The sequence below is a fragment of the Pocillopora damicornis genome, chromosome 2 (assembly GCF_964200805.1).
Source record: "Pocillopora damicornis chromosome 2, jaPocDami1.2, whole genome shotgun sequence".
Taxonomy (NCBI): Eukaryota; Metazoa; Cnidaria; class Anthozoa; order Scleractinia; family Pocilloporidae; genus Pocillopora; species Pocillopora damicornis.
This window is the reverse complement of record NC_142671.1, coordinates 19,132,441-19,144,358: the sequence shown is the minus strand read 5'-3', so window position 1 is coordinate 19,144,358 and position 11,918 is coordinate 19,132,441. Positions and strand designations below refer to the sequence as shown.

General features: G+C 37.2%; 2 protein-coding genes across 2 annotated transcripts; one reads left to right on the top strand and one right to left on the bottom strand.

The window, feature by feature from the left end:
* The first annotated feature begins 1,539 nt into the window (after nucleotides 1-1,539).
* Nucleotides 1,540-4,822, top strand: LOC113667496 (uncharacterized). The gene is made up of 6 exons (XM_027183316.2): nucleotides 1,540-1,600; nucleotides 1,837-1,991; nucleotides 2,229-2,327; nucleotides 2,966-3,139; nucleotides 3,552-3,662; nucleotides 4,243-4,822. Exons 1-6 carry the CDS (start codon nucleotides 1,582-1,584, stop codon nucleotides 4,348-4,350), a joined length of 666 nt encoding a protein of 221 aa, XP_027039117.2. The 5' UTR covers nucleotides 1,540-1,581; the 3' UTR covers nucleotides 4,351-4,822.
* Nucleotides 4,823-8,397: 3,575 nt separating this feature from the next.
* Nucleotides 8,398-10,546, bottom strand: LOC113667494 (uncharacterized). The gene has a single exon (XM_027183313.2). It carries the CDS (start codon nucleotides 9,851-9,853, stop codon nucleotides 8,837-8,839), a length of 1,017 nt encoding a protein of 338 aa, XP_027039114.2. The 5' UTR covers nucleotides 9,854-10,546; the 3' UTR covers nucleotides 8,398-8,836.
* Between the last annotated feature and the right edge of the window lie 1,372 nt (nucleotides 10,547-11,918).

Here is an 11,918-nt window from a genome sequence, read left to right as displayed (position 1 = left end):
TTTACTTTTATATATAGAGACAGAAAGTGCGCTGGATCAAATTTAAAACTAAACTGAAGCTTATCGGCTGTTCGATCGTTTTCCATTCGCCTATTCTTTGTCGATCACGTGCACTTAAGTCGTGAAGAGGACTTTCCCCTCTAAAGGACAAAGACAAAGATTGTGACAGATTTATGGCTTAGTTCTACGAATTTTTTTAGCTCGAATAATGAGGATAATCAGCTTACGGCACTCAACTCAAATTTTGTCGTGTGCAGTCTTTACCATGAGAAAATTAAACCTGCAATAAAGGCATCTGATCAGCATCTGACCAGAGTGATCAGAGAGCGTTATAAAGTAGCGATACTTGAGCAACCCATCATGTTTGACTCTGCCATCAACCCTCCCTTGATAGGAACACGCTTCTCTTCCAACTAATCACCCTTTGCATCAAATAATTCTGCGATTACTAAAAAATACGCCCGCACGGCAGGTTAGTTTTCTACTTTGGAAAACGTAAGTCATGGATTAGAAAAAAAAAACAACAAACTCAAGGATTCATAAATCCTATTTTACATTAATTCCATCCAATTAAGTACTAATTAATAAATCCTATTTCACATTAATTCCATCCAAGTAAGTACTAAGCTTAAGCTTGCCAAAAATACGTTCACACGGCAGGTTAGTTTTCTACTTTGGAAAACGTAAGTCATGGATTAGAAAAAATAAAACAAACTTAAGGATTCATAAATCCTATTTTACATTAATTTCATCCAAACAGAAACAAATAGAAAGTTATATTTGGAAAAATATTTTTAGAACAGCTGTAAGCGAAAGGAAACGCGTTTTAGAGGTGTCACTAGTCGCAAGAACAGTTTTATATTTTTGTCCAGTGTAAAATTATATACAGCTTAGCACGTGCGTCATGATTCCACATGACGTTATTGTGATAACTATATAATTAATTGAAAATAGTCACTTCCGATTCGCTTCTCCTAAACTAAAGCGGCCATGATTCTTTCGGCTATCCTCACTTAGTCTCTGCCTTATTGATCCTTCATTTTTGTACTCATGCGGAAGAAATCGCAATGATTTAGGGAGCTTCACAGAAAGAAATCTTAAAATTGTTCACATTACTCTATAGCACATGAAGTAACGATACTGATTGTATATATTAGATTAAACTTCTAACTCAGATGTACAAAACAGAGAGAACAAAACACCTTTTTATTACCTCTGGAACAAACTGGCTTAAATATACGGCATTTTATGTGATTAAAATACCTTGAAGTCCTGATGGAAATATCTTGTTTACATTTTCAAAACACTATCAATGGCAAAATGAAGTCGAGTCACAAAAGCATACGATTCTTCCCATCGGAAATTATTCAGTTAAAAGGGTACGTGCTTACAGAAAAATTATCTTTCGTAACTATGATTGTGGGAACTTAAACACAACAGGAATAAAATGGTGCGGAAGAACTCCAAAAGGAGAATGAGGTAAGGGAAGGGAAAATAGAAATGTGTCTTCGATATAAAGGCAACTCGCAATCAATAGTCATAGCCAGTTTAAGAACTAAAACTTCAATACAGAAAAATTAAATGGTCAAAAAAGAAACAGGTGAGTAATAAAATAATAACCAGTTGTAGTGTTCTACAAAGAAAGAAAAGGGATGGAGAGGCTCGCAAAGTTCAGCTAAATTTCAATAATCAAGTGAACTTTCTCACATTCACCGAGGCATCATCCATTGCGTTCCATCAACAAAAATAAGTAAAATAGGTATTTCTTCGAAATTTTTATTTTCCTCAATTGAATATTTTATATTTGACTATCACTTTTCCCTCCTTTCAAACTAGGAATGGAACTATTTTTAAAGGTCGTGTTTGGAATGATATTTGTTTTGACAATGATCTCACAAATTCAAAGTTCTTCTGCGAATTCAAAACCAAAGAGACTTCAACTACTCATCAAAGATATCATAGCGCCTAGGGTCAAAAACGCAACTAAAGAGGTAGGTGCCGTTCAAGTTGTAACTCTCACCTCTGTTTTCTTTCCAATATTTAAGTGTTAGTTTAGAAAATACTACTTACATCAAGAGAGAAGGCCACAAATTTTAGTCTCGAGCGAAATGTTTCAGTCCGGAATGCGCTGTGTCGCAGCATGTGACTAATATATGCCGCTACAAGAAACATTTCAATCAGTATTTTTGGGTGTAGTGTGTTAATATGTATGTAAAAACTCTCTGCAGATGCAAACCAAGTATCCATTTATAACCTCGACGAACGATCTGCAGGAGACAATGCTGATGCTTGGAGTGATAGTGACGAAAAAGTGCTCTTTAAATCTGGTATGTAATGAAAGTGAGGTCTGGGGAATACTAAAATCTATCACCCCCTGCACCCCACACTACCCCAACGTTAAGCTGATTACCCACTCTTGTTCGGCTCGCGATGTAAGAACCTTTCTCAAGTCCTCTCGACACCCCGCGAACGTTTTTGCGCTGGTAAACCAATAGAAATCTGTTACTAAATTGCTACTTTCACATGTAGCTGCATGGTCCTGGCTTTAAAATATTTACTCTTTTCTAAGATTTTCTGACCAGGATGAACCTTATCAAACTGCGAAGACCAACCTAGAGTAGCCAAAGTGCAGACTATGGTATACGGAGGGCTTTTCGGTTGATCCTAATGTAAAACCAACGTTACCTCTAAGCCAATTATAACAAGGATATTTATCAAATAAATCGAATGAAAGGTCAAAGAAAATACATGTGAAGTAAACTACCGGAAGCACAAGAAAACGCGAGCCACTAGATTTCCTTGATGGATTTTAGTAGGCATCTGATTGGTCGATAGCACGATGCTAGTTTTCTTCATCAGTTACCGTAGGGGTAGAATTAAAACTAATGCAATCCATTATAACTTTTCACATTGAGCTGAGAGTTTCTCTCTATCTGACAATTGTGATTCTTTCTTTCTTATCCAGCAATTGAAAGACAAGCTCACTAACAGCTACTTAAAGCTCTCTAACTACATCACACCACTGTACATGGCCTACTCTTATGAAGAAGCACATGGGCCCCAGTACACGGTGCTAGCAAGTGTACTCAGGGAGACCAGCTTTTTCCTGAATAGTACAGTTAGCACTTTAAGACATGAGGTAATATTCTCCCTAATTCTCAGTATTCAAGAGGGCATTCCTCTGATCATTAATAACTTACTTACAAGCACCTATAGTAGCGATTACTGCACTCAAAAACCTAGGATATTTTAAGGTAAAGTGTGGTTCGTAAAGGTCACGTGATTGAAGTGATGCATGAAACATAAGGGTTACACTGGTACGACCAGCATTTACCACATTTAATCTCGATCAAGCAAAGTGTGCAAGACCAAAGGGTCTAATATTTGCGGAAGATCGCGACAAGGGTACGTTTCTCGTCCAGATATTCAGTTCAATTATCTTGGTAAATGTAACAGAAGACCTCTTACTGGGCTATTTTGCAGCTTCGTTGGCTGTGAATTTGTTATCGTTCATTTGAGCATGAATAATTTTTCATTGGTTTAAACTTCAGCTGCTGATAAGAGGTCACTCCGTGCCCGCTGGTCAAGTTGTGTTGACGGAGAAGCAATTAAATCGATACACTCGTGGATATCTACAAGAGCTTGTCAACCAAAACTGGCTGGTAAGTTTACAAAGCGATACAAGATCGTAATCATGTCGTCAATTTTTAATTCCAGTTTTCATCATGTTATACTTGTTTTCTTATGGATACAGTTTTCCTTAAATTAAATATCTCATCATCACGATCAAGATCTTCATTTACTAGGCTTTTGGTTGAGGATAAAATAGCATGAATAGTTTGACACGCTGTTTTCCAAGACAGTGAGGTCCTAACTTAAATGAGCACTGCCATGTAGTCAGCATTCGCTAGCGTTAGTTTCATCAGTAGGAAATGTAATGAATGTTACTCAAGCTAAAGATAAGTACAAAGGTGACGTGCTCCAAAAGCTCTTCCTCTTCTTACGCACTGAAAAAACGAGAAAATCTAGCCAAACCCTTTACACCACAACATCAGTGTGCATATTCTCCATATTGTTCTCGATACATTTCCTAAGGTGCTGACAGACAGACTTTGTTTCATAATCGAGAGCTTCTTTAATGGTGATCATTTCCTTTTTTTCCGTAAACTTAATGTTTGATTCAGGGGTGATTTTGTAAAGAAATGTTGACCTCTTTATAAAATTAGAAATCTTACTTTTTAGAACCTTACAATCACTGACGATGTCGTGAGGATTTATCGGAACTACGTCATCTATTCCACCTTTCATGATGTCATTACTGAGGTGTACACGTGCGTCTTTGGTGTATAACGTCAATCTTTGCTATGCACTCTGGGAGTGGCACACTAAATTTAATTAATTTTTTTCTGGTAACCACTATTATAAGAAAATATAAAGAAAAATGGACATAGTGTTGATCACTTCTGCGACGAAATATAATTGCTAACAAACGGAAATTTTACGAAGGTTTCGTGAAATTAATCTGTAGCGAACTTCCTCTCTTTAAGTATAATAATGATAATGAACAATTTCTTTCAAAATTCCTTTGTAATTGAATATCATAAATTAATTGTTTGGTGACTGTCAACCGATAATTGGCCTATTTGTTATTACTCTCAGTGAGAGACGATATTTATTACATTGCGAAAAACTAATTATTATTATCAACATTATTGCTATGTTATCAACTGATCAGGATCAGTTGTTTTGATGTGATACAACTTATTATTTAACCTTGTAAAGGATTTCGAAGTTACAATAAATCTATTATCACACGTTAAAATCAGTTTCTATCGTATAGCTTAATTATTCTAAAACCCATTTCTCTTGCCAAAGTAATCTTATCTGGGTTCTTAAGAGGCATTACGTCAACTTTAAAACTTAACGCAAAGCCTCTTATGTTTTTTGAACAGCAAAAGGGTTGCCTTATCATACGTGGAAGTGACTGGAGTTGTTCTATCATCATGAATGCACCTGTTTCTTGGTTGACTTAACACACTCATGTAGGTTATTGATTTAAACACAGCAAATGAGTGTATTAATGGCAAGGAGGTTTGAACCCTCACGGTCCAGTTTTGACAGAATTTGATCATCAATATTCTTAAACCAAGAGTGATTGCTCTAAGTTACATTTCGGTAGCGTTGAAAGTAAAAAACAGGAAGTGAAAAGTCGATTTGAGCACTGTCTTAGATCGGTATGCTCTTCAAATAGTCAAGGCCGGATGCCTCAGAGAACTTCTTGCAACAAATGCTACATGTACAATTAAACGCAACAACTGGGATGCTCCCCACAGTTGAAAAAAAGGAACATCACAGGCAGTAAGTCGAGGAGATTCTCTTATACCACGGCGAAACTCTCCTGTGTGGAGTTTTGTTCCGTGAGAGCCAGCACTTTAACTGATGACATTCCAATTGTCATTAGTAGGAAAGAAAACTCAACGGCAATCGGTACTCATTCACCGTTTTCAACGAGCGTAGGCAAGCTTTAGCATAGAAGAACAGAATAAAATATGTAGCTTTTTAAGGCATCTGAACATAAAAAATGGTTTTCTCTTCATAACTAAAGCAATGCCATTCCTCAGAATCCAGCGAATTAAGCTTGTATGGAGCTTTTAACGACAAAATCAGCCAATTTAAAATGAAAGGGTTTTTCACCTACTTTCTAACTATCGCTGGCGTTCAATACAGTTGAGTTCTTGTTTCAAAATGTCAGAAAGTGACCGGACAAGTTATCTTTATTCCATAAAGTTGTTAATCACGGAATCTCTCTCATACAGCTTGGAATTTCGTTCCACCTCAGAAGCTCCAGGAAATTTGATGATCGAATCATGGGAAAAATAATGTTGGCCTTCTTCCAAGGTAAATTACATAAGAGAATGGAACATATTACAACTGATTAGAGAATGTTTTCAGTGTTTTAACTGATGATCGACTCAAACAGCCAAAGGTCATTACAGTGGGACACATTTCTATTAGGAATTATGTTTACCAAAACCTTGATAATCACCAAAGCCAATCAGAAAATAGGATAACATCGCAAGGGCCAATCGGAACCAAAAGTGAAAATTAGAAAGCAAGCCGCAATTACTGAGAGTTACGCAAGTAACCAAGTTTTGCGTCTGATTATTGTTGCAGATCGAGGAAAAGTAAAATCAATTTAATATCGGGTTACTTTCGACACTCAACTGAAAATCTATCAGTTAAGGAGAAGCTGCTGCTAGTAGTAGCTATGAAATTACTACAAGGAATTTTACAGTTTCATAACCTGTCCTTAGAGTAACACAGATAACTAAACGCAAGTTTCAAGAAGAAAAAGTAAATTTTTTAAAGAAGCTTCAGCAGCGTAACTCTTTACTGTCGGCTGGTGAAAATTGACTCTATTTTTTAATGGGAAAGTTACAGCGTTCGACGAAGGAAAACGCATACTAATCGCAGCGTTTTAACGGGAATCACTCTCGAGGGTTTTATGGACCAGTCCTAAAGGGGATCGATCGCGATGCCATGCGATTTCAGGCATTAGGCGCCATTTTGGACTAGCTTGGCTGGCTGGCTGGCTATGTGGCACAAATAGCCTCGATCTCATGTGTTTTCTTGGCCGCCTTGAGCTGAAGACACCGATTTTTTCTGCGCAATCAGTACAATAAAAAAGACTTTTACTAGAGATCGAACGCACTTTACTAAACTTTGATTACTAGTTTAAGGTATTAAAAGGGGGAGACGTTTGACTTGTGCATTTAAAATTACATGGATACTCTCCGCCAAAAACAAACAAACATACTATTGTTTTCACTAAAAAATAACGTCAGCCATTTCAGGTTGATTTCGTGATGAATTTAATTACCTTGGAAATCTTCCATCAAAAAACCGCGTGAATATCAACCGTCTACTTTTGAATCGTGACCCAAAAAACTATCGAAATAAGAACAGTCTTGCATTAAATGCAAAACAAGCGAAATTTGTGCGGAACATGAAAGGAACTGTCTCAATTATTTTTCGATAGTTTTATGTGTGAAAAAAGGAGGTCAAACCAAATCGTGTATAGGCTTACAAAATATAGTAACAGTATATACCTTCATCACTGATTCGATGTCAGATTGTTCCATTCCATTCCAGATATCCAGATGTGCTTTCATCTCACTTTCCGGCGATAATAGCGCGCCTCTAGAAAGATGCATACGCAGAAGTTGCTTAGTTTTTCACACGAGTTATAAATATCAAAAAGAGAAGTTTCTCAGACAAAAGGAAAACGTTTCTATATGTTTATGAAACTGCGCCAACTAACGAGCCATTCAGTTGTTAACAAACAAATCGTAATCAAGTCTAAATCCTGTATTTTTTCACTCGGCTCCTGTCACGTCTGCCGAGAGTGATGACTTGTGACCGGTAAAAAGCATAATATATTTCCCCGTACATGACGTGCCCCTCCTATCATGCAAGCAAGTTTTTCCGCTGTACTATTTAAACATCAAGCCGACGTGCACAGTTGGTGATACCTTTGTGTAAAAACGAAAATTCATCGACTACATCAAAGTTGCTTAAAGAGGTTAGATTAATGAAATCCAGGTTCTACCATTTTTCTCCAAATAGTATGGATTTAACCACGATTAAAACCAAAAAATACGCAAAGGTCTTAACAACAAACAAGTTTAAAATGTAAGGAAATCTCTTGTCAGTTTTTTTTTCCCTGAGGCCAAAGCTCAAAATCTGTTCAATTTCAAAACCCATGGAAGATTTGTTTGACTACAACAAGTGCTCAAATCTATTCAGTTTCAAAACCTATCAGAGATTTGTTTGGAAACAAGTGCTCAAAATCTGCTCAATTTCAAAACATGTCGAAGACTTGTTTGAGAACAACAAGTACTAAAAATATGTTCAGTGTCAAAACATATGGAGCCAATGGGCTTATTGATAAACCAATTATATCCATTTTGCGGTGACCTTATAAAAAATGGGTTCAAATAGGAGCATACTTCAAATCGACACTTACGTTCTTAGAATTCTTGTTCACTGAAGTATTGGACATATTTGTTACATTAAAAAACTCTTTCCTCGTTCTTTTTTTTTTTTTCTTAAAAAAAAATTGTATTCCATCTTTTAAACTACAGGGCTATTTAGCATTCACAAAGTACGTCATGTAAGCCATAGCCGGCCTATTTGGGTGTTTTTGTTAAGAATCATGTCCTTGACTTCTTTGCCCCACTTAAACAATAACAAAGTGCCATTAGTGATAATTGTAATGCCAAATCATTTTCGTTCGAGTGCTAACTGCAGGTTTAGAAGATTTTTCATTTTCAACCAACGTGCTTTATAGGCATAAAGTAAGATTGATAGAGGTACCCTGCGTTAAAATTCACCATAATCAGCGCACCAAAGATTCTACTTTATTCGCGTTTAAAACATCTCAGCTCAAGTGTTTTGAATTTTCTTAATAGTTTTGTTAAACATCGATTTGGACTGAAATTGACCCACGGTGTGCGACTATGAATAGCATCTAAGTTGGTTTAAACTCCGAGGCAAAATATGCCGACAACTTAGTAATGGACTCCTGCAAAGAGCGATACTGACCAAAATGAGGAATTTGCGAAAAAACTCTCTAAATAAAAATCTAAATTAAATCATCCTTTATTCATAGGTCATCATGATTAAATATTCGGCCATATGGAAACTCTGTTGTTGTGTCAAGTTAAAGGCGTCGTTATTACTATTTACAATCGTGTACTTAGATCAAGTAAATGTACAAAGTACCACAGACTGGTACATAAATAAATTAAGACAGTTCAGAGACAAGCGAACTGCATTAGACAAAGATCTCTACCGATCGATAATATGAGGAAGACATCTGTAGCACTTGATTGTACTCTTGGATTCTTGTCTGTGCGTATTCTCCGAAATCAGCACCAGCCTCGATGAGTAAAATCGCACATTTCCAGTTTCCCCGCCTAACAGCCGCATGTAAAGGTGTCCAACCGCTAACATCTTTCAAACTTACGTCCGCTCCGTACTGTATAAGAAGCTGAGTGCATTTCAAATCCGCATTTGCTGCAGCAATATGTAGTAGTGTTTGCCCATTTGGAGTTTGAGAATTCACGTCCAGATCTTGCTGTTCTAGAATACTTCTGGCCTCCGCATAGGCCTTTTCTGTTACTGCAGAGAAAAGAAGAGTTGTTGGACTGAATGAAATACGCTTTCGACTTCGCGCACTTCTACCGCTATATTCACTTGAGTCCTGCGAGTCCATTGAACTGGAACTTAAACTGGGACTGTCGTGACCTTGGAGCTTGTCTCTTCTACTATCGGCCGGATAAACCTTTCTTCTTCTTCGAACCAGTTTCAGAGGAAAGTTGTGTCGTAAATAAAGTACAACTTTCATCAACATTAAAACCCTCCTGAAGTATCCCTCATCTAAGTCTGTAACCTCAGCGGTGTCGCCTCTCGACCAAATCTGACTCCTTGGCGAAGTATCTTGATGGAATAATCGGTTGTTATCCGAATCTGTTGAAGTTGTATTGAGTGATCTCCTATCGGAATTGACCGATGTCTCAGAACTTTGCGAGTAAGCAGAGTCGGAAAAAGAGTCGTACGTTTCTGTTTCAGGATAATCAGAACTCGACGTCGATATTGTTGCGTGTTTACGGTTATCAGGAGATAAGTGTTGGTTTGTTAACCGGCAATCAGAGTTTGCAATGATACGGGTTTCTTTGACCGATTTCTCGTTTACTGGCGACTGACGTCTCCATTTTGGTGATAATCTTAACGAATCCAATATTCTCTCCACAGCTGACATCGTGCTTTCTTTCATTGGCGTCCTATCCATTGTTAAGTTTTCCTCACAAGAACCGCCGCTCACAGTAGTAGACTTTTAAGGTTCTCTATCATCAACTGAGGAAGGCAGACGAATGCAGGACCTTACTTCTGCGTCACAAAGTAGCCTTTCGTTGGTCATATAGATAACTTTTTTGACAGTCGTTTCCGTCGCTCGCTCTTACCTGTTAACTTTTAGTAGCGACTCACAAATGCTCTCTGGGTAAATAGCCTTTGTTTTGACTTCCACCGCGAGCTTTTACAAAATAAAAGAACTCATTTGAAACTTTGCCATCCTCACGAACATGTAGAGTTGAACTAATCACGTGCAAATGACCGTGATTGCTACAAAATTGGATTTATCAGACATCAGGTTTATCAGACATCAGGGTCATGCCTTCTCTCCCACTTAACACGGCATGTCGTCGTAAGCGACGTAACTGGTTGACATTAAATTTCATAAGACTTTGTAATCAATCAAGCGCGTAAACACAGCCAATTGAAACGATTTGCATGTAAACGGTATTGTAGTAATCCCTTTGTATCCATTGTGGTTCATTTCCAAAGCCGCTTACTTAAAGACGTCAGTAGAAGTTTAGAGATTCTGTTTAACGATATAGGACAGTCTAAATCTCATAAAAAAACAAACCGCAATAAGGCAATCATGGGAAGCAAATGTTCCTTAAAAAAAAATCGTTGAACCAAACATTTTTGGGCACAGGGTTAGGAGTGGGACATAATGAATGTACAGTTTAATGTTCAAAGCGGTCCCTCTGTTAACCACAATAGATTTGTTTTTATTAATCATCAGCGTGCCATTTTCTACTTGGATAGGTTTACCTCTCCCTCAAAAGTGAAAACATCAAAATAATAGATATTGCAGCCGACTTCGATAAACCTGTTACATACCTGACAGAAAAAAGTTGGAAAATAACCACTTTAATTGAGTAAGAACATCGTTCAGTGCATTGACGGTTACGTAATAGCCCTAACAAAATGGGCGAACGCAATTAGGAGAACGCCAATCAGAACTGAGCTTAACAAAAAGCATGGCTAGCACCTTTAGAGCAAGAAAAAGCGGGTAATATAACCCGTTAGTTTCTAAAGAAAATTATCAGAAACTTTGAACAACGTGTAAAAAGAAAAGATAAGAGAATTATCAATGACGCAAACTAAAAACTTATCTGTGTGTAGTTATGCAATAATTGAACGAAAAAGTATTTGAAATAGTTTAAATACCAATTGAGACCTTTTTCCTCAAAGTGATCCCAATGCATGTGAGCTGTTCTAGATTTGAACATTTCAATCGAAACTTTTGGCAAAGCATCTTTGTGAAACATTTTCAGAGATCATAAAAGAAACAAGGTAATAAAAATTTTGCGGGACTTCTAAACATCATGCTATAACTTCCGTTTTTTTTCCCTGCTTTTCGGTTTGTTCATTAAGAGTGTTACCAAACACACAACCACCGCAAAAAGAAATAGACAGAGATCTTCATTTAACATGTACGAGTCTTGATTAATTGATCCCAACTGAAAATTGTTCTCATTTTTACTGCCTAGGTACTTGTAAGTCTTACTTCTCTATAGCAATACATCCACGACAAAAGTTTGTTGTGTGAGGAATAGTAGTCGAAACGAGTATGTGTATTCTTACCATATAAGGTTTATACAATTATTCCAAGTGACACAGAGTAAGCGATTGGCAATGCCCTTTTCGCCTATCCCTGCCCCTCCCTGTCCCGCATTGATAAAAACAAATTCTAACTATAAATTAACGATGATATATTAAGCCCAAGATTTATGAGACGGTCTCATACGCGTTTTACGCGCATACTTCCCCCCCCCCCCCATTTTTGAGTAGAACTGTATATATTGCTGATGCAAAGTGCAATGGAGACAGGTAAATGTATCCGAAATAGATACGAAAATATATACAACCAACTGCTCGCATACTTTAGAAGAACACAGTTCTAAAACGGGTGTTACGTTTCTTCTTGTACAGCGCTTTGAATAAAGTTTCAATTCGTCCCCCAACACGGTAACAGTACACAAGTATTGGCACAACATTTCTTAATA

Excerpts from the sequence above, each read along its gene's own strand:
- LOC113667496 (XM_027183316.2), top strand. Across the intron at positions 1,992-2,228 it reads TCAAAAACGCAACTAAAGAG|ATGCAAACCAAGTATCCATT; the intron begins GTAGGTGCCGTT and ends AACTCTCTGCAG. Across the intron at positions 3,140-3,551 it reads TTAGCACTTTAAGACATGAG|CTGCTGATAAGAGGTCACTC; the intron begins GTAATATTCTCC and ends TTTAAACTTCAG.
- LOC113667494 (XM_027183313.2), bottom strand. The coding sequence starts at position 9,853 with ATGGATAGGACGCCAATGAAAGAAAGCACGATGTCAGCTGTGGAGAGA.